Source organism: Oncorhynchus nerka, linkage group LG28, assembly GCF_034236695.1.
Source record: "Oncorhynchus nerka isolate Pitt River linkage group LG28, Oner_Uvic_2.0, whole genome shotgun sequence".
In the NCBI taxonomy this organism is placed as follows: Eukaryota; Metazoa; Chordata; class Actinopteri; order Salmoniformes; family Salmonidae; genus Oncorhynchus; species Oncorhynchus nerka.
In genome coordinates this window covers 11,926,669-11,954,247 of record NC_088423.1, presented here as the reverse complement: position 1 = coordinate 11,954,247, position 27,579 = coordinate 11,926,669, and the positions used below count along the sequence as shown (strand labels likewise).

The window sequence follows — 27,579 nt, the reverse complement described above, 5'->3', positions numbered from 1 at the left end:
CGGCTAGACGTTCTTTACCATTCGGCAATAAGATTTGCCACCATCACTCATTCATATATTTTTTTATGTACATATTCTTATTCATTCCTTTACACTTGTATGTATAAGGTAGTTGTTGGGAAATTGTTAGGTTAGATTACTCGTTGGACATTACTGCATTGTCGGAAATAGAAGCACAAGCAATTCACTCCACTCGCATTAACATCTGCAAACCATGTGTATGTGACAAATACAATTTCTTTTGATTTGACCATGTTTTGTGCTGCTATCATGTTGTTGTTATGTTTGTGTTGCTACCATGCTGTGTTGTCATTAGAGGTCGACCGATTAATCGGAATGGCCAATTAATTAGGGCCGATTTTAAGTTTTCATAACAAACGGAAATCGGTATATTTGGACACCGATTTTGCCGATTTTAAAATATTTTTTTAACACCTTTATTTAACTAGGCAAGTCAGTTAAGAACACATTCTTATTTTACATGACGGCCTAGGAACGGTGGGTTAACTGCCTTGTTCAGGGGCAGAATGACAGATTTTTACCTTGTCAGCTCCGGGATTCAATCTTGCAACCTTACAGATAAATAGTCCAACGCTCTGACCACCTGCCTCTCATTGCACTCCACGAGGAGCCTGCCTGTTATGCAAATACATTAAGAAGCCAAGGTAAGTTGCTAGCTAGCATTAAAATTATCTTATAAAAAACAATCAATCAATCAATCATAATCACTAGTTAACTACAAATGGTTGATGATATTCCTAGTTTATCTAGCGTGTCCTGCGTTGCATATAATCGATAAGATGCGCATTCGTGAAAAAGAACTGTCGTTGCTCCAACGTGTACCTAACCATAAACACCAATGCCTTTCTTAAAATCAATACACAGAAGTATATATTTTTAAACCTGCATATTTAGCTAAAGGAAATCCAGGTTAGCAGGCAATACTAACCAGGCGAAATTCTGTCACTTCTCTTGCATTCATTGCACGCAGAGTCAGGGTATATGCAACAGTTTGGGCAGCCTGGCTCGTTGCGAACTAATTTGCCAGAATTTTACACAATTATGACATAACATTGAAGGTTGTACAATGTAACAGGAATATTTAGACGTATGGATGCCACCCGTTAGATAAAATACGTAACGGTTCCATATTTCACTGAAATAATAAACATTTTGTTTTCGAAATTATAGTTTCCAGATTCGACCATATTAATGACCAAAGGCTCATATTTCTGTGTGTTATTATGTTATAATTAAGTGTATGTGTCACGCCCTGACCTTAGTATTCTTTGTTTTCTTTATTATTTTGGTTAGGTCAGGGTGTGACATGGGTGATATGTGTGCTTTTGTCTTATTCTAGGGTGTTTGTACTGTCTAGGGTTTTTTGTAGATTTATGGGGTTGTTTTCATCTAGGTGTTTATGTTGGTCTATGGTTGCCTAGATTGGTTCTCAATTAGAGGCAGGTGTTGATCGTTGTCTCTGATTGGGAACCATATTTAGGCAGCCATCTTCTTTGGGTATTTCGTGGGTTATTGTCTATGTTATGTTGCACGTTAGCACATTGTTTATATAGCGGTCACGTTCATCTTATCGTTTTGTTGTTTTGTTTAAGTGTTCTTCGTGTTCTTCCTGGAATAAAGAATGTATTCTAACCACGCTGCGCTTTGGTCCCCTCCATATGACGATCGTGACAGAATAACCCACCAACAATGGACCAAGCAGCGTGGTAACGGACAGCAGCAGCAATCAAAGGACTTCTGGACTTGGGAGGAGATTCTGGACGCCAAAGGACCCTGGGCACAGCCAGGGGATTATCGCCGTCCAAAAGCAGAGCTGGAGACAGCGAAAGCAGAGAGGCGCTGGTATGAGGAGGCAGCACGGCGGCGCGGCTGGAAGCCCGAGTGGCAGCCCCAGGTAGGAGACCTGCGTCAGGTAGGAGACCTGTGTCAGCTCCCCGTGGAGAGAGAGAGGGCGTCGTACCGGGCAGGCACCGTGTTATGCGGTGGAGCGCACAGTGTCCCCGGTGCGTGTGCATAGCCCGGTGCGGTACATTCCAGCTCTTCGTATCGGCCGGGCTAGAGTGGGCATCGAGCCAGGTGCCATGAAGCCGGCTCTACGCATCTGGTCTCCAGTGCGTCTCCTCGGGCCGGCATACATGGCACCAGCCTTACGCATGGTGTCCCCGGTTCGCCTGCACAGCCCAGTGCGGGCTATTCCACCTCGCCGCACTGGCCTGGCTACGGGGAGCATTCAACCAGGTAAGGTTGGGCAGGCTCGGTGCTCCAGATCTCCAGTGCGCCTTCTCGGTCCGGTCTATCCGGTGCCATCTCCACGCTTCAGCCCTCCGGTGGCAGCCCCCCGCACCGGGCTTCCTGTGCGTCGCAAGAGCCCAGTTCTCCCTGTTCCTCCTCCCCGCACTCGCCCTGAGGTGCATGTCCTTGGCCCAGTACCACCAGTGCCGGCACCACGTACCAGGCCTACAGTTCGCCTCGTCTGTCCTGAGCTCTTAGTCTCTCGTCTGTCCTGAGCCGCCAGAGTCTCCAGTCTGTCCTGAGCCGCTAGAGTCTCCCGTCTGTCCTGAGCCGCTAGAGTCTCCCGTCTGTCCTGAGCCGCTAGAGTCTCCCGTCTGTCCTGAGCCGCTAGTCTCCCGTCTGTCCTGAGCCGCTAGAGTCTCCCGTCTGTCCTGAGCCACTAGAGTCTCCAGTCTGTCCTGAGCTGCTAGAGTCTCCCGTCTGTCCTGAGCTGCTAGAGCCGCCAGTCTGTCCTGAGCCGTCAGTCAGCCAGGAGCTGCCAGAGCCGTCAGTCAGCCAGGACCTGCCAGAGCCGTCAGCCAGCCAGGAGCTGCCAGAGCCGTCAGCAAGCAAGGAGCTGCCAGAGCCGTCAGCCAGCCAGGAGCTGCCAGAGCCGTCAGCCAGCCAGGAGCTGCCAGAGCCGTTAGCCAGCCAGGAGCTGCCAGAGCCGTCAGCCAGCCAGGAGCTGCCAGAGCCGTCAGCCAGCCAGGAGCTGCCAGAGCCGTCAGCCAGCCAGAAGCTACCCCTCAGTCCTGAGCTACCCCTCAGTCCGGAGCTGCCCTTCAGTCCGGAGCTGCCCCTCAGTCCGGGGCTGCCCCTCAGTCCAGTGGGGCCCTTCAGTGGGCCCCTCACGCCCTGACCTTAGTATTCTTTGTTTTCTTTATTATTTTGGTTAGGTCAGGTTGTGACATGGGTGATATGTGTGTTTTTGTCTTATTCTAGGGTGTGTTTCACTATCTAGGAGTTTTTGTAGATTTATGGGGTTGATTTCATCTAGGTGTTTATGTTGGTCTATGGTTGCCTCGATTGGTTCTCAATTAGAGGCAGGTGTTTATCGTTGTCCCTGATTGGGAACCACATTTAGGCAGCCATCTTCTTTGGGTATTTCGTGGGTTATTGTCTATTTTATGTTGCACGTTAGCACATTGTTTATATAGCGGTCACGTTCTTCTTATTGTTTTGTTGTTTTGTTTAAGTGTTCTTCCTGAAATAAAGAAGAATGTATTCTAACCACGCTGCGCTTTGGTCCCCATACGACGATCGTGACACTATGATTTGATAGAGCAGTCTGACTGAGCGATGGTAGGCACCAGCAGGGTCGTAAGCATTCATTCAAACAGCACTTTTGTGCGTTTTGCCAGCAGCTCTTCGCAATGCTTCAAGCATTGTGCTGTTTATGACTTCAAGCCTATCAACTCCCAAGATTAGGCTGGTGTAACTGATGTGAAATGGCTAGCTAGTTAGCGGGGTGCGCACTAATAGCGTTTCAAACGTCACTCGCTCTGAGACTTGGAGTAGTTGTTCCCCTTGCGATGGGTAATGATGCTTCGAGGGTGGCTGTTGACGATGTGTTCCTGGTTCGAGCCCAAGTAGGGGAGAGGAGGGGGACGGAAGCTATCCTGTTACACAGGCAATACTAAAGTGTCTATAAGAACATCCAATAGTCAAAGATATATGAAATACAAATGGTATAGAGAGAAATAGTCCTATAAAAACTATATTAACTACAACCTAAAACCTCTTACCTTGGAATATTGAAGTCTCATGTTAAAAGGAACCACCAACTTTCATATGTTCTCATGTTCTGAGCAAGGAACTTAAACGTTAGCATTTTTACATGGCATATATTGCACTTTTACTTTATTCTCCAACCCTTTGTTTTTTTCCCAACAAAATTTAACATGTTTCATTATGTTTCAGGCTAAATAGATTTTTATTGATGTATTATATTAAGTAAAAATAAGTGTTCATCCAGTATTGGATAATACGATACCAATAATCGTTATCGGTGTTGAAAAATCATAATCGGTCGACCTCTAGTTGTCATGTGTTGCTGCCTTGCTATGTTGTTGTCTTAGGTCTCTCTTTATGTAGTGTTGTGTTGTTTCTCTTGTTGTGATGTGTGTTTTGTCCTATATTTATATTGTTTATATTTATTAATTTTATTATCCCAGGCCCCTGTCCCCACAGAAGTCATTTTGTCTTTTGGTAGGCCGTCATTGTAAATAAGAATTTGCTCTTAACTTACTTGCCAAGTTAAATAAATGTAAAAAAATAAATAATAATTAAATCAATGATATCATCCATTTTGTCATAAAGAAGACGCTGATAGACGGTCAACTATAGGGACATTAACCCCTTCTTTCCCTTAATTGTCTACAGTGTAAATCCATTGTTCTTACACTGTGAAGGGCCTTTATTAAAGTGTCCTATAAACCCTATTCCCTACATAGTACACTACTTCTGATCAGGGACCTATGGGTTTTAGTATAAATATAGGGCTTAGAGCCCCCCCAAACGCACACACACACACACTGGAATGTCTGGAAGGAGACTGTGATGTTATGTTATGGACACAAGTAACAGACCATAACAAGTGAAAAAACACACACACACACGCCCCTACACCATACTCATACACACACCCCTACACACACATAGTGTTCCGCACCTGTGAGGCTCGTTCTGAGCCGGCAAGGTCGATCATGAAGAGGCGTGCGAAGCGGACTTCCTGTAGAAGGTCTCGACAGCGGCTCGTCTGCCTGACCGACACCTGCAGCACGGCATGGGACCGGGACGAAGTCTGGTTGGCTGCCGTGGGCTCCTGGGTACGCTGCTTATTACCCTTCATCAGCAGATCCATGATCTGGCAGGAACACAGTCATAAAGCTCTATGTACCTCTATGTATCTCTAATATGAAGTGCTTGTAGATGTGTTATGTAGGCTTCATAATATACAATATACGGATTTAGATAACAATGTATAGTTTGGATTTACAGTATCAGTCAAAAGTTTGGACACACCTACTTATTCAAAGCCGATGACAGCTTTGCACACTCTTGGCATTCTCACAACCAGCTTCATGAGGTAGTCACCTGGAATGCATTTCAATTAACGAGTGTGCATTGTTAAAAGTTCATTCTTGGGGGGCAAAAAAGTATTTAGTCAGCCACTAATTGTGCAAGTTCTCCGAATTAAAAAGATGAGAGAGGCGTGTAAATTTCATCATAGGTACACATCCAACTATGACAGACAAATTGACAGCAAAAAAAATCCAGAAATCACATTGTAGGATTTTTTACAATTTATTTGCAAATTATGGTGGAAAATAAGTATTTGGTCAATAACAAAAGTTTATCTCAATAGTTTGTTATATACCCTTTGTTGGCAATGACAGAGGTCAAACGTTTTCTGTAAGTCTTCACAAGGTTTTCACACACTGTTGCTGGTATTTTGGCCCATTCCTCCATGCAGATCTCCTCTAGAGCAGTTCTGTTTTGGGGCTGTTGCTGGCCAACACAGACTTTCAACTCTCTCCAAAGATTTTCTATGGGGTTGAGATCTGGCAAGGCCACTCCAGGACCTTGAAATGCTTCTTACGCAGCCACTCCTTCGATACCCGGACGGTGTGATGTAAGGTGGTTTTCACTCAAAATATCACAATACATGGCCCCATTCATTCTTTCCTTTACACGGATCAGTCGTCCTGGTCCCGTTGCAGAAAAACAGCCCCAAAGCATGATGTTTCCACCCCCATGCTTCACAGTAGGTATGGTGTTCTTTGGATGCAACTCAGCATTCTTTGTCCTCCAAACACAACGAGTTGAGTTTTTACCAAAAAGTTATATTTTGGTTTCATCTGACATTCTCCCAATCTTCTTCTGGATCATCCAAATGCTCTCTAGCAAACGTCAGACGGGCATGGACATGTACTGGCTTAAGCAGGGGGACACGTCTGGCACTGCAGGATTTGAGTCCCTGGCGGTGTAGTGTGTTACTGATGGTAGGCTTTGTTACTTTGGTCCCAGCTCTCTGCAGGTCATTCACTAGGTCCCCCCGTGTGGTTCTGGAATTTTTGCTCACCGTTCTTGTGATCATTTTGACCCCACGGGGTGAGATATTGCGTGGAGCCCCAGATCGAGGGATATTATCAATGGTCTTGTACGTCTTCCATTTCCTAATAATTGCTCCCACAGTTGATTTCTTCAAACCAAGCTGCTTACCTAATGCAGATTCAGTCTTCCCAGCCTGGTACAGGTCTACAATTTTGTTTCTGGTGTCCTTTGACAGCTCTTTGGTCTTGGTCATAGTGGAGTTTGTAGTGTGACTGTTTGAGATTGTGGACAGGTGTCTTTTATACTGATAACAAGTTCAAACAGGTGCCATTAATTTAGGTAACGAGCGGAGGACAGAGGAGCCTCTTAAAGAAGAAGTTCTGGTTCAATTGTGGGTCGCCCCACGGACCTCCCGGTCGCGGCCGTTTACGACAGAGCCTGGGCGCGAACCCATAGCCTCTGGTGGCACAGCTGGCACTGCAGTACAGCGCCCTTAACCACTGCGCCACCCGGGAGGCCTAAAAGCTCATTCTTAATGTGTTTGAGCCAATCAGATGTGTTATGACAAGGTAGGGTTGGAATACAGAAGATAGCCCTATTTGGTAAAATACCAAGTCTATAATATGGCAAGAACAGCTCGAATAAGCAAAGAGAAATGACAGTCCATCATAACTTTAAGACATGAAGGTCAGTCAATCCGGAACATTTGAAGAACTTTGAAAGTTTCTTCAAGTGCAGTCGCAAAAACCATCAAGGGCTATGATGAAACTGGCTCTCATGAGGACCACCACAGGAAAGGAAGACCCAGAGTAACCCCTGCTGCAGAGGATAAGTTAATTTGAGTTAACTGCACCTTAGATTGCAGCCCAAATAAAATGCTTTACAGAGTTCAAGTAACAGTTCAACTGTTCAGATGAGGCTGCGTGAATCAGGTCTTCATGGTCAAATTACTACAAAGAAACCACTACTAAAGGAGACCAATAAGAAGAAGAGACTTGCTTGGGCCAAGAAACACAAGCAATGGACATTAGACCGGTGGAAATCTGGCCTTTGGTCTGATGAGTCCAAATGTGAGATTTTTGGTTCCAACTGCCGTGCCTTTGTGAGACGTAGAGTGGGTGAACGGATGCTCTCCACATGTGTGGGCCCCACCGTGAAGCATGGAGGAGGAGGTGTGATTGTGCTTTGCATGTAAGGGCTATTTGACCAAGAAGGAGAGTGATGGAGTGCTGCATCAGATGACCTGGTCCTCCACAATCACCTGACCTCAACCCAATTGAGATGGTTTGGGATGAGTTTGACGGTAGTGTAAAGGAAAAGCAGCCAACAAGTGCTCAGCATATCTTTTTATTTATTTATTTTTCACCTTTATTTAACCAGGTAGGCTAGTTGAGAACAAGTTCTCATTTGCAACTGCGACCTGGCAAAGATAAAGCATAGCAATTTGACACATACAACAACAAAGAGTTCCACATGGAATAAACAAAACATAGTCAATAATACAGTAGAACAAAAGAAAACAACAAGTCTACATACAGTGAGTGCAAATGAGGTAAGATAAGGGAGTTAATGCAATAAATAGGCCATGGTGGCAAAGTAATTACATTATAGCAAATAAACACTGGAATGGTAGATGTGCAGAAGATGAATGTGCAAGTAGAGATACTGGGGTGCAAAGGAGCAAGATTTTAAAAAATACAGTATGGGGATGAGGTACAGTAGGTAGATAGATGGGCTGTTTACAGATGGGCTATGTACAGGTGCAGTGATCTGTGAGTTGCTCTGACAGCTGGTGCTTAAAGCTAGTGAGGGAGATATGAGTCTCCAACTTCAGAGATTTTTGCAGTTCGTTCCAGTCATTGGCAGCAGAGAACTGGAAGGAACGACGACCAAAGGAGGAATTGGCTTTGGAGGTGACCAGTGAGATATACCTGCTGGAGCACGTGCTACGAGTGGGTGCTGCTATGGTGACCAGTGAGCTGAGATAAGGTGGGGCTTTACCTAGCAGAGACTTGTAGATAACCTGTAGCCAGTGAGTTTGGCGATGAGTATGAAGCGAGGGCCAACCAACGAGAGCGTACAGGTCGCAATGGTGTGTAGTGTATGGGGCTTTGGTGACAAAACAGATGGCACTGTGGTAGACTGCATCCAGTTTGTTGAGTAGAGTGTTGGAGGCTATTTTATAGATGACATCACCGAAGTCGAGAATCGGTAGGATGATCAGGTTTACGAGGGTATGTTTGGCAGCATGAGTGAAGGATGCTTTGTTGCGATATATGTGGGAACTCGTTCAAGGCTATTGGAAAAGCATTCCTAATGAAACTGGTTGAGAGAATGCCAACAGTGTGCAAAGCTGTCATCAAGGCAAAGGGTGGCTACTTTGAAGAATCTAAAATCAAAAATATATTTTGATATGTTTAACACTTTTAGGTTACTACATGATTCGGTTACCATATGTGATTTTGATGTCTTCACTATTATTAAAAAATGTAGAAAATAGTAAAAATAAAGAAAAAACGTTGAATGAATAGGTGTGTCCAAACATTTGACTGGTACTGTATGTGTTTTATGTAAAGTGTGTGATCAAATCAAATATTATATGTCACATGCGCTGAATACAACAGTTGTAGACTTTATCGTGAAATGCTTGCTTACAAGCTCTTTGATCTTGTAAAGTATGGAGTTAGCGTGGCCAGACGTGACCTCTCACCTCTCGGGCGTTGATAGTGCAGACCTCTGTGATGCCAGCCACCTGGATCTCTCCTTTAGAATCCTCTCTCAGGTCCAGGAACCCAGAGGATGGGTTGAGAAGGTCCCGGATCATCTCGTTGTAGATCTGGGAACAGGGAATGGGTCATTAGCTTCCAAATCACATTCAAGGACTTATTATATCCAAGAAATGATTATACTCTTAAGAATGTAAATTACATTGTATAATATCTTGTAGAATAGCTTGTAGAATATATTGTAGAAAAGCTTGTAGAATAATAGCTTGCAGAATAATAGCTTGTAGGAGAATAGCTTGTCAAAAAACAGCTTGTCGAAGAATAGACTGCAGAATAGCTTCTAGAAATATAGCTTGTAGAATAGCTTGTAGTAGAATAGCTTGTAATAGAATAGCTTGTAGAATAATAGCTTGCAGAATAGCTTGAAGATGAATAGCTTTTAGAATAGCTTGAAGAAGAATAGCTTGTAGAATAGCTCATAGAATAACTTGTAGTAGAATAGCTTGTAGAATATCTTGTAGAAAATAGCTTGTTGAATAGCTTGAATAGAATGGCTAGTAGTAGAATAGCTTGGAGAGTATTAGATTGTAGAATAGATTGTAGAATAGCTTATAGAATAGCTTGTAGTAGAATAGCTTGTAGCAGAATAGCTAGTAGTAGAATAGCTTGAAGAATAATAGCTTGCAGAACAGCTTGTAGTTGAACAGCTTGTAGTAGAATAGCTTGTAGAATAACTTGTAGTAGAATAGCTTGTAGAATATCTTGTAGGAAAATAGCTTGTAGAAAAATAGCTTATAGAATAGCTTGAAGAAGAATAGCTTGTAGAAAAGCTTGTAGAATAGCTTGCATAATAGCTTGTACAATAGCTTGTAGAATTATTTAAATTAAAAATATATATATTTTACCTTTATTTAACTAGGCAAGCCAGTTAAGAATACATTCTTATTTTCAATGACTGCCTAGGAACAGTGGGTTAACTGCCTTGGAATAGCTTGTAGTAGAGTAGTTTGTAGAATAGCTTGTAGAAGAATTGCTTGTAGTAGAATAGCATTTAGAATAGCTTTGTAGAATAATGGCTTGTAGAATAGCTTGAAGTAGAATAGCTTAAAGAAGAATAGCTTGTAGAAAAGCTTATAGAATAACTTGTAGTAGAATAGCTTGTAGAATAACTTCTAGTAGAATAGCTTGAATAATAACTTGTAAGTTGAATAGCTTGTTGAATAATTTGTAGTATAATAGTTTGAAGTAGAATAGCCGATAGAATAGCTCATTGAATAGCTTGTTGTAGAATAGCTTGTAGTAGAATAGCTTGTAGAATAAAAATAGCCTGTAGTAGAATAGCTTGTAGAATAATAGCTTGTAGAATAGCTAGTAGTAGAATAGCTCATAGAATAGCTTGTTGTAGAATAGCTTGTAGAAGAATAGCTTGTGGAATAGCTTGTTGAATAGCTTGAGTAGAATAGCTTGGGGAATAATATATTGTAGAATATATTGTAGAATAGCTTGTAGCAGAATAGCTAGTAGTAGAATAGCTTGAAGAATAATAGCTTGCAGAACAGCTTGTAGTTGAACAGCTTGTAGTAGAATAGCTTGTAGAATAACTTGTAGTAGAATAAATTGTGAAAGAATAGTTTGTAGGAAAATAGCTTGTAGAACAGCTTGTAGGATAAAAGCTTGTAGAATAATAGCTTGAGAATAGCTTGCAGAATAGATTGTAGAATAGCTTGTAGAACAATAGCTTGTAGGATAATAAGTTGTAGAAAAATAGCTTGTAGAATAGCTTGCAGAATAGCTTGTAGAATAATAGCTTTTGGTAGAATAGCTTGTAGTAGAATACCTTGTAGTAGAATACCTTGTACAAGAGCTTGTAGGATAACAGATTGGGGTAGAATAACAGCTTGTAGAATAGCTTGTAGAATAGCATGTAGTAAAATAGCTTGTATTAGAATAGCATGTAGAATAACTTGTAGTAGAATAGCTTGAAGAATAACTTGTAGTATAGCTTGTAGAATAGTGGCTAATAGTTTGTATAATAAAATCTTGTAGAATAGGCTGCAGAATAACTATTAGAAGAATAGCTTGTAGAATAGCTTGTAGAAAAGAGTGTAGAAGAATAGCTTGTAGAATAGCTAGTAGAATAATAGCTTGTAGAATAGCTAGTAGAAGAAAAGCTTGAAAAATAAGATTTTGTAGAATAATAGCTTGCTGAAAAGCATATAGAATAGCTTGTAATATAATAGCGTGTAATATAATAGCTTGTAGAATAATAGCTTGTGGAAGAATAGCTTGTCATGGAATAGCTTGTAGAATAATAGCTTGTAGTAGAATATCTTGTAATATAAAGCTTATAGAATAAAATCTTGTAGAATAGCTTGTAGAATAATATCGTATATAATAGCTTGTACTAGAATAGCTTATAGAATAGCTTGTAGAATAATAGCTCATAGAATAGCTTATAGAATAGCTTGTGGAATAATAGGTCATAGAATAGCTTGTAGAATAATAGCTGGTAGAACAGATTGCAGAATAATAGCTTGTATAATAGCTTGTAGTATAATATATTGAAGAAGAATAGCTTGCAGAATAGCTTGAAGAAGAATAGTTTGTAGAATAATAGCTTGTTGAATAGCTTATATAATAGCTTGTAATAGAATAGCATGTAGAATAATAGCTTGTAGTAGAATAGCTTGTAATAGAATAGCTTGTAGAATAATAGCTTGTAGAATAGCTTGTAGAATAACAGCTTGTAGAATAATAGCTTATATAATAGCTTGCACTAGAGTAGCTTGAAGTAGAATAGATTGTATAATAGCTTGTGGTAGAATAGCTTGCAGAATAGCTTGTAGAGTTTGCTTGTAGAATAATATCTTATAGAATATATTGTAGTAGAACAGTTTCTAGAATAATAGCTTGTAGTAGAACAGCTTGTAGAATAATAGCTTGTAAAATAGATTGCAGAATAATAGCTTGTAGAATAGCTTGTAGAATAACAGCTTGTAGAATAATAGCTTATATAATAGCTTGTACTAGAGTAGCTTGAAGTAGAATAGATTGTATAATAGCTTGTGGTAGAATAGCTTGCAGAATAGCTTGTAGAGTTTGCTTGTAGAATAATAGCTTATAGAATATATTGTAGTAGAACAGTTTCTAGAATAATAGCTTGTAGTAGAACAGCTTGTAGAATAATAGCTTGTAAAATAGATTGCAGAATAATAGCTTGTAGAATAGCTTGTAGAATAACAGCTTGTAGAATAATAGCTTATATAATAGCTTGTACTAGAGTAGCTTGAAGTAGAATAGATTGTATAATAGCTTGTGGTAGAATAGCTTGCAGAATAGCTTGTAGAGTTTGCTTGTAGAATAATAGCTTATAGAATATATTGTAGTAGAACAGTTTCTAGAATAATAGCTTGTAGTAGAACAGCTTGTAGAATAATAGCTTGTAAAATAGATTGCAGAATAATAGCTTGTAGAATAGCTTGTAGAATAACAGCTTGTAGAATAATAGCTTATATAATAGCTTGTACTAGAGTAGCTTGAAGTAGAATAGATTGTATAATAGCTTGTGGTAGAATAGCTTGCAGAATAGCTTGTAGAGTTTGCTTGTATAATAATAGCTTATAGAATATATTGTAGTAGAACAGTTTCTAGAATAATAGCTTGTAGTAGAACAGCTTGTAGAATAATAGCTTGTAAAATAGATTGCAGAATAATAGCTTGTAGAATAGCTTGTAGTTTAATAGCGTGAAGACGAATAGCTTTTAGAATAGCTTGTAGTGGAATATCTTGTAGAATAATAGCTTATAGAATAGCTTGTAGAAAAGCTTGTAGAAAAAAAGCTTATAGAATAACTTATAGAATAGCTTGTAGAGTTTGCTTGTAGAATAATAGCTTATAGAATATCTTGTAGTAGAACAGTTTCTAGAATAATAGCTTATAGCAGAACAGCTTGTAGAATAATAGCTCGTAGAATAGATTGCAGAATAATAGCTTGTAGAATAGCTTGTAGTTTAATAGCTTGAAGAAGAATAGCTTGTAGAATAGCTTGTAGAATAACTTGTAGTAGAATAGCTTCTGGTAGAATAGCTTGTAGAATAGCTTGTAGAATAGCTTGTAGGATAAAAGCATGTAGAATAGCTTGCAGAATAGCTTGTAGACGAATAGCTTGTAGACGAATAGCTTGTAGAAGAATAGCTCGTAGGTGAATAGCTTGTAGTAGAATAGCTTGTAGAATAACTAGTAGAAGAATAGCTTGTAGAAAATAGTGTAGAAGAATAGCTTGTAGAATAGCTTGTAAAAAAAACGCGTAGAAGAATAGCTTGTAGAATAGGTTGTAGAAGAATAGCTTTAAGAAGAATAGTTTGTAGAATAATATCTTGTAGAATAATAGCTTATATAATACCTTATAGAATAGCTTGTAGAATAACAGCTTCTAGAATAATAGCTTATATAATAGCTTGCACTAAAATAGCTTGTAGTAGAATAGCTTATATAATAGCTTGTAATAAAATAGCTTGTAGTAGAATAGCTTGTCGTAGAATAGCTTGTAGAATAGCTTGTGGTATAATAGCTGGTAGTAGACTAGCTTGTCGTAGAATAGCTTATAGAATAGCTTGTAGAAGAATAGTTTGTAGAAGATTAGCTTGTAAAATAATAACTTATAGAATAGCTTACAGAATAGCTTGTAGAATAATAGCTTGTAGTAGAATAGCTGGTAGAAAAATAGCTTGCAGAATAGCTTGTAGAATAATTGCTTATATAATAGCTAGTTCTAGAATAGCTTGTCGTAGAATAGATTGTAGAATAGCGTGTATTTGAATAGCTTGTAGAATAGCTTGTAAAATAACTTGTAGATGAATAGCTTATAGAATAGCTTTTAGAAAAATAGTTTGCAGAAGAATAGCTTATAGAATAGCTTACAGAATAGCTTGTAGAATAATAGTTTGTAGAATATCTTATATAATAGCTTACAGAATAGCTTGTAGTAGAACAGCTTGTAGAATAATAGCTCATAGAACCTTTGACTCATTCCTCTCTGCCTCCTTCTTTCCACTCCTCTCCTCTTTTGACCTCACCCTCTCACCTTCCCCCCCTACTCACAAGGCAGGCAATACGCTCGACCTCATCTTTACTAGATGCTGTTCCTCCACTAACCTCATTGCAACTCCCCTCCAAGTCTCCGACCACTACCTTGTATCCTTTTCCCTCTCGCTCTCATCCAACACTTCCCACACTGCCCCTACTCTGATGGTATCGCGCCGTCCCAACCTTCGCTCTCTCTCCCCCGCTACTCTCTCCTCTTCCATCCTATCATCTCTTCCCTCTGCTCAAACCTTCTCCAACCTATCTCCTGATTCTGCCTCCTCAACCCTCCTCTCCTCCCTTTCTGCATCCTTTGACTCTCTATGTCCCCTATCCTCCAGGCCGGCTCGGTCCTCCCCTCCCGCTCCGTGGCTCGACGACTCATTGCGAGCTCACAGAACAGGGCTCCGGGCAGCCGAGCGGAAATGGAGGAAAACTCGCCTCCCTGCGGACCTGGCATCCTTTCATTCCCTCCTCTCTACATTTTCCTCCTCTGTCTCTGCTGCTAAAGCCACTTTCTACCACTCTAAATTCCAAGCATCTGCCTCTAACCCTAGGAAGCTCTTTGCCACCTTCTCCCCCTCCCCCCCCCTCCTCCCTCTCTGCAGATGACTTCGTCAACCATTTTGAAAAGAAGGTCGACGACATCCGATCCTCGTTTGCTAAGTCAAACGACACCGCTGGTTCTGCTCACACTGCCCTACCCTGTGCTCTGACCTCTTTCTCCCTCTCTCTCCAGATGACATCTCGCGTCTTGTGACGGCCGGCCGCCCAACAACCTGCCCGCTTGACCCTATCCCCTCCTCTCTTCTCCAGACCATCTCCGGTGACCTTCTCCCTTACCTCACCTCGCTCATCAACTCATCCCTGACCGCTGGCTACGTCCCTCCCGTCTTCAAGAGAGCGAGAGTTGCACCCTTCTGAAAAAACCTACACTCGATCCCTCCGATGTCAACAACTACAGACCAGTATCCCTTCTTTCTTTTCTCTCCAAAACTCTTGAACGTGCCGTCCTTGGCCAGCTCTCCCGCTATCTCTCTCAGAATGACCTTCTTGATCCAAATCAGTCAGGTTTCAAGACTAGTCATTCAACTGAGACTGCTCTTCTCTGTATCACGGAGGCGCTCCGCACTGCTAAAGCTAACTCTCTCTCCTCTGCTCTCATCCTTCTAGACCTATCGGCTGCCTTCGATACTGTGAACCATCAGATCCTCCTCTCCACCCTCTCCGAGTTGGGCATCTCCGGCGCGGCCCACGCTTGGATTGCGTCCTACCTGACAGGTCGCTCCTACCAGGTGGCGTGGCGAGAATCCGTCTCCTCACCACGTGCTCTCACCACTGGTGTCCCCCAGGGCTCTGTTCTAGGCCCTCTCCTATTCTCGCTATACACCAAGTCACTTGGCTCTGTCATAACCTCACATGGTCTCTCCTATCATTGCTATGCAGACGACACACAATTAATCTTCTCCTTTCCCCCTTCTGACGACCAGGTGGCGAATCGCATCTCTGCATGTCTGGCAGACATATCAGTGTGGATGACGGATCATCACCTCAAGCTGAACCTCGGCAAGACGGAGCTGCTCTTCCTCCCGGGGAAGGACTGCCCGTTCCATGATCTCGCCATCACGTTTGACAACTCCATTGTGTCCTCGTCCCAGAGCGCTAAGAACCTTGGCGTGATCCTGGACAACACCCTGTCGTTCTCAAATAACATCAAGGCGGTGGCCCGTTCCTGTAGGTTCATGCTCTACAACATCCGCAGAGTACGACCCTGCCTCACACAGGAAGCGGCGCAGGTCCTAATCCAGGCACTTGTCATCTCCCGTCTGGATTACTGCAACTCGCTGTTGGCTGGGCTCCCTGCCTGTGCCATTAAACCCCTACAACTCATCCAGAACGCCGCAGCCCGTCTGGTGTTCAACCTTCCCAAGTTCTCTCACGTCACCCCGCTCCTCCGCTCTCTCCACTGGCTTCCAGTTGAAGCTCGCATCCGCTACAAGACCATGGTGCTTGCCTACGGAGCTGTGAGGGGAACGGCACCTCAGTACCTCCAGGCTCTGATCAGGCCCTACACCCAAACAAGGGCACTGCGTTCATCCACCTCTGGCCTGCTCGCCTCCCTACCACTGAGGAAGTACAGTTCCCGCTCAGCCCAGTCAAAACTGTTCGCTGCTCTGGCCCCCAATGGTGGAACAAACTCCCTCACGACGCCAGGACAGCGGAGTCAATCACCACCTTCCGGAGACACCTGAAACCCCACTTTTAAGGAATACCTAGGATAGGATAAAGTAATCCTTCTCACCCCCTTAAAAGACCTAGATGCACTATTGTAAAGTGGCTGTTCCACTGGATGTCATAAGGTGAAAGCACCAATTTGTAAGTCGCTCTGGATAAGAGCGTAATTGTTCTTGGAAATTGAAATGTAATTGTTCTTGGAAAGAAATGGGGAATTAATCATACAAAATAAGCACAATGTTAAGCTAAGCTTGCCGACAAAATGAACCCCTTTCAAATACAGACAAAGCAGTGTAAATCAATCTGAATGAAAGAGATTGGGAGTCAATGTGATATGTGGTAAGAGAGTAATAGGATACGGCATGTGTCAAAATTGATTGATTGCTGACCTTAAGACCTGATGACGTGTACTGAATATGTGCCCCCGCCCCGCCCCCCCCTGTTCGTGTGGTCATGTGTTAGAGGGTGTTTGAACTTTTGGGGCCCATGCCCCCCCTCCACCCCCCAGTTTTATCTCCCTTATGGTTGTTATCTATGAAGCAGGAATGTCTGGGGCTATAGATAGCGCTGGGACATAGGCATTATAAATGTCCAGAACAAGCCATTTTTAAGACCTGAATATGTGTGTGTGTGTGTGTGTGGGTGTGTGTGAGAAACAAGGAATGTGTGTGGGTGTGTGTGTGTGTTAGAAACAAGGTCCCTTGGGCATTGTGTCCATTTCAGGCTTTAAACAACAATTAAACAGCCATCTAAATAATGTTTCTCAGCCTAGTTTCCTATTGAGTTCTCTTTATATGTACAGGCACAGAGCTTCCAGATGTCTCCAAGGATTTTCAGTGCATGTACACACGGGGAGATTAGAACCCCAAAGAAAAGATCCTAAAGGTACTTTCAGATTCAGGTTTAACATGACAGCCGCTTTATGAAAGGCATTTACTTATGGCTAAACAGCTTCTACACAGTTTATTAATTAATGCTGTGGGATGAAATGAGGTGTTTCTAGGAGGTCTTAAACAGATCTACAGTGAAACAAACATGTACACTCTACACACATATTTATTGACTTTTAAAAAGACCACAGTAACATGACAGAATTTGTGCAAAGGCAACGAAATCTGCTAGGGGATATTAAATGTACAACAGTAGTATTCTGTAACAAGCAATACGTGTTAAACATGAGGCACATGCAATCATGACCGCCTCTTTATGAAAGGCCTTTAATTAGGTGTTTCTAGGAGGGCTTAAACAAATATACAGTGAAACAAACATGGACACTTTACACACATTTTTATTGACTTTTAAAAAGACCACAGTAACATGACAGAATTTGTGCAAAGGCAACGAAATCTGCTAGGGGATATTAAATGTACAACAGTAGTATTCTGTAACAAGCAATACGTGTTAAACATGAGGCACAGGCAATCATGACAGCCTCTTTATGAAAGGCCTTTAACTATGGCTAAACAGTTTTCTACACATCTTATTCATTAATGATGTGGGCATACCCAGGATTTACAGGCAGGACGTTTGATCTACACAGGGAGGGAAAACTTACGGAGTTATGATGGAGCGGGCAAGCGTCTTTGAGTTGGTGAATTCGAAACGAATAATGGTCTTGTAGCTCCCTTCAGTAACCACGAGCACAACCGTTCCATGATTTTAACTGGCGGCTTTATTCTGTAGTTTCAGTGAGAATTATCCCCTTCAGTGAGAACTATAAAGTAAATTAAAAATACAGTTAAGCACACTCTTACAACATTATCTTAGGAGTGACTTATTAGCTTGGTATAACTCTGAAGTGCTTACATACATAACAGTTTAACCGGCGTTATAACGGGTTCAGATTAAACACATGAATAAAGGAAAAAATACCTCATTGGCTGCTTATTACAGAAGGGAGGAAATCTAACTTCACACTTATTATTCCTGGCATGAATTCACACTTCATCCTAACATACACTCTTCAACCTTTATGAACTACACCCGATGACATGAAAACTTAGCTAACGCAGCGCAGGATTGCCTTCCCTACAAAAGTGTGTTGCTACAATAAGGATCCCCAGTTACAACAGTATTAGCTACGTAGTTCCGCTTGTATTATCATTTTCCCCACAGCGGACACATAAACAATACAAACAAAAGACAACGACATAACCTGTAAGTCTAACTGTCAGTTACAGGTCGGGGCTAACAGGACCCTTTATCTGTAAGAAATAGTAAACATTTTGGAATTATAACATGTGTTAAAATGTAGGTACAAAATATTTTGAATTAAATCACTGGTTTTAAAAATGTATCTCACGCTTTAACGATAGGGGAAGAGGTCATTTCATATTTCGTTTTAGGGGGGGTTATTAACTTTATGGAAAACAATATTCACACAAACAACACCGCTTAGAGCAGCTTGGAGATTATTAGCCATGTAAGCGGGGAGCAAAAGAGCGGATTTAACCAACTCTGTAAAAACCCCGACACGGGGTATGATAACTCTGACGCGTACGTCTAATGAATATTGTAGATGTTTACAACTGAGGGAGTTGACAGTAGGTCAATGAGATGTATAAAGGCAAATTGACATAACGGACCTCAAAGACCAACAGCCTACTTAATAATATAGAATGCAGGGGTGTGTAATGAACATGTAACCATTATAAAACTAAAACAACAAAAAAAATGTCTCGAAACACACACATAGTTAGGGACAGAACGTGGAGCATATACTTTAACACTGTTACCACAGCTTTAGCGCAAACCCACAGCCCCGAATATTTAGCTGCCAGGACAGATTAAAAAAGAGATGTGAATAAGGGAATCCCTCCTAATAGATATTTCTGAAGGCTACTGGACATAGGTGATTGGGAAGCGACTGTTAGACGTAGATTCTCAGAAGCAATTTATAGTCTTTCCTACAATGGTATGTTATAAAGTTTGTAATAATGTACAACTGTAGGTCTCCAATGTTTTTACATAAAAACACTAATGATGCATGTTTAAATAGTAGTACAATTTGGTAATTAATTCGAACATGTCTTTAAAAAGTTAGTACTATATATTTTGGGTCTTAAATCAATGGTTTTAAAACAGTATCTCACCCTTTAACGAAGGGAAAATGTCCTTTCCAGCCATCAACCACGTCTGTCACGAAGAAAAAATACAGAAAATCCGGGTGCGTGCGTGCGTGAGTGTGCGGTACAACTGTAGGCCTCCAATGTTTTTACATAAAATACGAATGATTCTTGTTTAAATAGTAGTACAATTTGGTCATTAATTCTAACACGTCTTTAAAACGTATGTACTAAATATTTTGGAATTAAATCACTGGTTTAAAAATGTATCTCACCCTTTAACGATAGGAAAATGTCCTTTCCCGACATCACCCCGGTCTGTCACGAAGAAAAAGACACGGAAAATCAGGGTGCGTGCATGAGTGTGCGTGTGACGGAGCAGCAGGAGTGTGTGTGTGTGTGTGTGTGTTTGTTTCAAAAACAAAGGGTGTGGGTGTGTGTTCAACAGGGGCCCAAGCATGTAGCCCCATTCTATCTGTAGAGAATCGTTTGAAACCAAGGTGTGCACTATCATGCATAAGGCATGTCGAGATATCAGCCGACCACCCGGGGTTAAACATAGATACCTCTAATCTGCGGCCGGTGATCCCCCCACCCCGGTTGCAGACAGAATGTCACGACATCCCCTCCTGTTGTTTGAATTCATAGCCTTTGTTCTCTAAACCAAATATCCTGTATCGGAGGAACCGATGAAACAGACAGTATTAGGTCTTTTTGTATGAAAGGTCTACGAACGTTGGAACATCTACAACTATTGAAGATGCAAAAAGGGGTTTTCAGAAAAACATTTGGTTTGCAGATATGTATTATTATAAAAATAATATAACATTATTATCATAATCTAAAACACTTTAAAGGAGCTCTAATTCAAACATGCAAGGATATATATATATATATATATATATATATATATATATATATATATATATATATATATATATATATGATACGATTACCCACTTTAAAACTGTTGCTGCAAAATCACTTCTCAATGGGTGTACATTTCAAGCTTTCAACAACAATAAACCAACCAGCTCAATAATGTTTCTCAGACTTACACACTGTTGAGTTTTCCTAGTTAGTAAAGAAACAACCACTAAGTCAAAACTACACGAATTGCCATTATTTTAGTTAACAGCCACCCATGGTTGAATTTGGTACTTTTTCTTTGTACATGCACCAAGCCTCCAAGGGGGGTGACAACCGTATTCCTAATGAGAAATATAGTCTAATAAAACAAATGTCTGCATAATGAAAGACATGGAAACTGTAGCCAACAATGTATTTTGAGCTGTTTTAAACAGGGATATTGTCAGTAAGGTCACAAACTAACAATAGACAATAGTTATTGTGGGCGGTTTAGGGTTAAAATATAGGGGAAGGATCAGGAATGTTAGAGATTTGGTCACTGGGGCGATTTTGAAAGAGCGAGATTAGAACCACAAAGTAATAGGGTGGTAAGAGATCCTAAAGGTAATTTCATATTTCGGTTTAGGTGTTATTAACTTTATGGAAAACAATATTCCCACTATGTGGATTATAAACATGTACGTACATAAAGAGCCAACACATCAAGTATAACAGGGATGAGTGGGGATTCATAGTACAGCAGGAGGCTTCTGTAACCTGCAATACGTGTTAAATATGTTTTACATACATCCATGACTGAATGGTTTCACAAACTACCTTTAAAGATTTTGTAAGAAAGTTGTAACAGGCCTCATTCACCAGTCTAGAGATGAACCCAGAGACACCAAAAACATCAACGTTTAGACCAGCTTGGAGATTATTACCCATGTAAGGGGGGAGCAAAGATGACAACCGTATACCTAATGAGAAATATAGTCTAATAAAACAAATGTCGGCATAATGAAAGACATGAAAACTGTAGCCAACAATGTATTTTGAGCTGTTTTAAACGGGGACATTGTCAGTAAGGTCACTGAGACTAACAATAGACAATAGTTATTGTGGGCGGTTTAGGGTTAAAATATATGGGAAGGATCAGGAATGTTAGAGATTTGGTCACTGGGGCAAAAGAGGGAGATTAGAACCACAAAGTAAGAGGGTGGTAAGAGATCCTAAAGGTAATTTCATATTTCGGTTTAGGTGTTATTAACTTTATGGAAAACAATATTCCCACTATGTGGATTATAAACATGTACGTACATAAAGAGCCAACACATCAAGATATAACAGGGATGAGTGGTGATTCATAGTACAACAGGAGGCTTCTGTAACCTGCAATACGTGTTAAATATGTTTTACATATATCCATGACTGAATGGTTTCACAAACTACCTTTAAAGGTTTTGTAAGAAAGTTGTAACAGGCCTCATTCACCAGTCTAGAGATGAACCAGTCTAGAGATATATCATGGGTAACTCCCTTTTTCATGGTTAATTGATAGGTGTTCAATTCTGTGGCCTGAGAATCCAAAATACTTTGCACAACATATACATTAACCATGAAAAAGGGAGTTACCCATGATATACACTATTGTGTTCTATGTTGGTAGGTCTAATAAACAGATATATTGTATACATTGATAATATTATTTTGTCAGAAATTCAAGCCGTTGATACAGTTGTGTACTCTATCGCCCGCCCTGCTGCTCGTGCTCTATCTGAACTACATTATGCAAATTATTCTAATGATTGAAGTGTATCAAGCTATTAAGCTGACTTAAAAACATATTTATGAGTTAGTTAATTCAGAATCTGAATATAAAAAGTGGCTTCTTACATAGAAATGGGTCAGGCCTCTTGCTCAATAGCACAAAGCAGGTCATTCAATCTATGTTCTTACTGGTTCTAGACTATGTTGAAATCATCTAAATGAATGCAACGACCACTTCATTCAAAACTATAGATGCATTTGACCGTAGAGGTAAATCAGCTCTTTGCTCCCCCCTTACATTGGTAATAATCTCCAAGCTGCTCTAAACGTTGATGTTTTTGGTGTCTCTGGGTTCATCTCTAGACTGGTGAATGAGGCCTGTTACAACTTTCTTACAAAATCTTTAAAGGTAGTTTGTGAAACCATTCAGTCATGGATGTATGTAAAACATATTTAACACGTATTGCAGGTTACAGAAGCCTCCTGCTGTACTATGAATCCCCACTTATCCCTGTTATACTTGATGTGTTGGCTCTCTATGTACGTACATGTTTATAATCCACATAGTGGGAATATTGTTTTCCATAAAGTTAATAACACCTAAACCGAAATATGAAATTACCTTTAGGATCTCTTACCACCCTCTTACTTTGTGGTTCTAATCTCCCTCTTTTGCCCCAGTGACCAAATCTCTAACATTCCTGATCCTTCCCATATATTTTAACCCTAAACCGCCCACAATAACTATTGTCTATTGTTAGTCTCAGTGACCTTACTGACAATGTCCCCGTTTAAAACAACTCAAAATACATTGTTGGCTACAGTTTTCATGTCTTTCATTATGCCGACATTTGTTTTATTAGACTATATTTCTCATTAGGTATACGGTTGTCATCTTTGCTCCCCCCTTACATGGGTAATAATCTCCAAGCTGGTCTAAACGTTGATGTTTTTGGTGTCTCTGGGTTCATCTCTAGACTGGTGAATGAGGCCTGTTACAACTTTCTTACAAAATCTTTAAAGGTAGTTTGTGAAACCATTCAGTCATGGATGTATGTAAAACATATTTAACACGTATTGCAGGTTACAGAAGCCTCCTGCTGTACTATGAATCCCCACTCATCCCTGTTATACTTGATGTGTTGGCTCTTTATGTACGTACATGTTTATAATCCACATAGTGGGAATATTGTTTTCCATAAAGTTAATAACACCTAAACCGAAATATGAAATTACCTTTAGGATCTCTTACCACCCTATTACTTTGTGGTTCTAATCTCGCTCTTTCAAAATCGCCCCAGTGACCAAATCTCTAACATTCCTGATCCTTCCCCTATATTTTAACCCTAAACCGCCCACAATAACTATTGTCTATTGTTAGTTTGTGACCTTACTGACAATATCCCTGTTTAAAACAGCTCAAAATACATTGTTGGCTACAGTTTCCATGTCTTTCATTATGCAGACATTTGTTTTATTAGACTATATTTCTCATTAGGAATACGGTTGTCACCCCCCTTGGAGGCTTGGTGCATGTACAAAGAAAAAGTACCAAATTCAACCATGGGTGGCTGTTAACTAAAATAATGGCAATTCGTGTAGTTTTGACTTAGTGGTTGTTTCTTTACTAACTAGGAAAACTCAACAGTGTGTAAGTCTGAGAAACATTATTGAGCTGGTTGGTTTATTGTTTTCATTTCATTTCATTACAGTACAACGGCTTGATTTGTTTGATCGTAGCTAGCTACATAGCTAGCTACACAGCCGTCTTTGTATCAAAGATAATTGTGTAGTCTAGAGCGACTTCCTAGGTTAGTTAGCCAGCTATTGTAGTTCTTTTAGCAACGTAACGTAATCAACACTGCTAGCTAGCCAGCTAGCCCCGAATAGCAGCACAGTAGAAACTATTACACTCAACGGAACGACTTGATTAGTGTAGTGTCAACAACGCAGCCAATGCCAACTAGCCTACTTAGTCAACAACGCAGCCTCTGCCAGCTAGCCTACTTCAGCAGTACTGTATCATTTTAATCATTTTAGTCAATAAGATTCTTGCTACGTAAGCAACTCTCTGAACACTCGTGACGTGTAGTCCACTTGTCATTCCAATCTCCTTTGCATTAGCGTAGCCTCTTGTGTAGCCTGTCAACTATGTGTCTGTCTATCCCTGTTCTCTCCTCTCTGCACAGACCATACAAACGCTCCACACCGCGTGGCAGCGGATTATTACCCAATCTGGTGGTCCCAGCGCGCAACCCACGTGGGTTCCAGGTCTCCGGTAGCCTCTGGAACTGCCGATCTGCGGCCAACAAGGCAGAGTTCATCTCCGCCTATGTCTCCCTCAGTCCCTCGACTTCTTGGCACTGACGGAAACATGGATCACCACAGACAACACTGCTACTCCTACTGCTCTCTTTCGTCTGCCCACGTGTTCTCGCACACCCCGAGCTTCTGGTCAGCGGGGTGGTGGCACCGGGATCCTCATCTCTCCCAAGTGGTCATTCTCTCTTTCTCCCTTACCCATCTGTCTATCGCCTCCTTTGAATTCCATGCTGTCACAGTTACCAGCCCTTTCAAGCTTAACATCCTTATCATTTATCGCCCTCCAGGTTCCTCGGAGAGTTCATCAATGAGCTTGATGCCTTGATAAGCTCCTTTCCTGAGGACGGCTCACCTCTCACAGTTCTGGGCGACTTTAACCTCCCCACGCCTACCTTTGACTCATTCCTCTCTGCCTCCTTCTTTCCACTCCTCTCCTCTTTTGACCTCACCCTCTCACCTTCCCCCCTACTCACAAAGGCAGGAAATACGCTCGACCTCATCTTTACTAGATGCTGTTCTTCCACTAACCTCGTTGCAACTCCCCTCCAAGTCTCCGACCACTACCTTGTATCCTTTCCCTCTCGCTCTCATCCAACACTTCCCACACTGCCCCTACTCGGATGGTATCGCGCCGTCCCAACCTTCGCTCTCTCTCCCCGCTAAAAAGCTCTCCTCCCTCCATCCTATCATCTCTTCCCTCTGCTCAAACCTTCTCCAACCTATCTCCTGATTCTGCCTCCTCAACCCTCCTCTCCTCCCTTTCTGCATCCTTTGACTCTCTATGTCCCTATCCTCCAGGCCGGCTCGGTCCTCCCCTCCCCGCTCCGTGGCTCGACGACTCATTGCGAGCTCACAGAACAGGGCTCCGGGCAGCCGGCGGAAATGGAGGAAAACTCGCCTCCCCTGCGGACCTGACATCCTTTCACTCCCTCCTCTCTACATTTTCCTCTTCTCTCTCTGCTGCTAAAGCCACTTTCTACCACTCTAAATTCCAAGCATCTGCCTCTAACCCTAGGAAGCTCTTTGCAACCTTCTCCTCCCTCCTGAATCCTCCTCCCCCTCCCCCCTCCTCCCTCTCTGCAGATGACTTCGTCAACCATTTTGAAAAGAAGGTCGACGACATCCGATCCTCGTTTGCTAAGTCAAACGACACCGCTGGTTCTGCTCACACTGCCCTACCCTGTGCTCTGACCTCTTTCTCCCCTCTCTCTCCAGATGAAATCTCGCGTCTTGTGACGGCCGGCCGCCCTACAACCTGCCCGCTTGACCCTATCCCCTCCTCTCTTCTCCAGACCATTTCCGGAGACCTCCTCCCTTACCTCACCTCGCTCATCAACTCATCCCTGACCGCTGGCTACGTCCCTTCCGTCTTCAAGAGAGCGAGAGTTGCACCCCTTCTGAAAAAACCTACACTCGATCCCTCCGATGTCAACAACTACAGACCAGTATCCCTTCTTTCTTTTCTCTCCAAAACTCTTGAACGTGCCGTCCTTGGCCAGCTCTCCCGCTATCTCTCCCAGAATGACCTTCTTGATCCAAATCAGTCAGGTTTCAAGACTAGTCATTCAACTGAGACTGCTCTTCTCTGTATCACGGAGGCGCTCCGCACTGCTAAAGCTAACTCTCTCCCTCTGCTCTCATCCTTCTAGACCTATCGGCTGCCTTCGATACTGTGAACCATCAGATCCTCCTCTCCACCCTCTCCGAGTTGGGCATCTCCGGCGCGGCCCACGCTTGGATTGCGTCCTACCTGACAGGTCGCTCCTACCAGGTGGCGTGGCGAGAATCCGTCTCCACACCACGTGCTCTCACCACTGGTGTCCCCCAGGGCTCTGTTCTAGGCCCTCTCCTATTCTCGCTATACACCAAGTCACTTGGCTCTGTCATAACCTCACATGGTCTCTCCTATCATTGCTATGCAGACGACACACAATTAATCTTCTCCTTTCCCCCTTCTGATGACCAGGTGGCGAATCGAATCTCTGCATGTCTGGCAGACATATCCGTGTGGATGACGGATCACCACCTCAAGCTGAACCTCGGCAAGACGGAACTGCTCTTCCTCCCGGGGAAGGACTGCCCGTTCCATGATCTCGCCATCACGGTTGACAACTCCATTGTGTCCTCCTCCCAGAGCGCTAAGAACCTTGGCGTGATCCTGGACAACACCCTGTCGTTCTCAACTAACATCAAGGCGGTGGCCCGTTCCTGTAGGTTCATGCTCTACAACATCCGCAGAGTACGACCCTGCCTCACACAGGAAGCGGCGCAGGTCCTAATCCAGGCACTTGTCATCTCCCGTCTGGATTACTGCAACTCGCTGTTGGCTGGGCTCCCTGCCTGTGCCATTAAACCCCTACAACTCATCCAGAACGCCGCAGCCCGTCTGGTGTTCAACCTTCCCAAGTTCTCTCACGTCACCCCGCTCCTCCGCTCCCTCCACTGGCTTCCAGTTGAAGCTCGCATCCGCTACAAGACCATGGTGCTTGCCTACGGAGCTGTGAGGGGAACGGCACCTCAGTACCTCCAGGCTCTGATCAGGCCCTACACCCAAACAAGGGCACTGCGTTCATCCACCTTGGCCTGCTCGCCTCCCTACCACTGAGGAAGTACAGTTCCCGCTCAGCCCAGTCAAAACTGTTCGCTGCTCTGGCCCCCAATGGTGGAACAAACTCCCTCACGACGCCAGGACAGCGGAGTCAATCACCACCTTCCGGAGACACCTGAAACCCCACCTCTTTAAGGAATACCTAGGATAGGATAAAGTAATCCCTCTCACCCCCCCTCCCCCTGAAAAGATTTAGATGCACTACTGTTCCACTGGAGGTCATAAGGTGAATGCACCAATTTGTAAGTCGCTCTGGATAAGAGCGTCTGCTAAATGACTTAAATGTAATGAAATGTAATTGTTGTTGAAAGCTTGAAATGTACACCCATTGAGAAGTGATTTTGCAGCAACAGTTTTAAAGTGGGTAATCGTATCATATATATATATATATATATATATATATATATATATCCTTGCATGTTTGAATTAGAGCTCCTTTAAAGTGTTTTAGATTATGATAATAATGTTATATTATTTTTATAATAATACATATCTGCAAACCAAATGTTTTTCTGAAAACCCCTTTTTGCATCTTCAATAGTTGTAGATGTTCCAACGTTCGTAGACCTTTCAT

At 42.2% G+C, this 27,579-nt stretch overlaps 1 protein-coding gene and 1 long non-coding RNA gene across 2 annotated transcripts in view; both read right to left on the bottom strand.

The window, feature by feature from the left end:
- LOC115119630 (kinesin-like protein KIF19) overlaps positions 1-27,579 on the bottom strand; it is an 86,477-nt gene that overhangs the window by 48,802 nt on the left and 10,096 nt on the right. The window contains exons 3-4 of the mRNA XM_065013219.1: positions 9,059-9,184; positions 4,964-5,158 (exon numbers count right to left, since the gene is read on the bottom strand). Coding sequence (XP_064869291.1) covers positions 4,964-5,158; positions 9,059-9,184 — 321 coding nt within the window. The remainder of the gene's footprint in view (positions 1-4,963; positions 5,159-9,058; positions 9,185-27,579) is intronic.
- Positions 17,662-19,776, bottom strand: LOC135565485 (uncharacterized). Its single transcript, XR_010461632.1, has 3 exons — positions 19,732-19,776; positions 19,484-19,526; positions 17,662-18,105 (listed from the first exon to the last, which is right to left on the bottom strand). It is a non-coding gene; the product is annotated as an uncharacterized LOC135565485 (long non-coding RNA).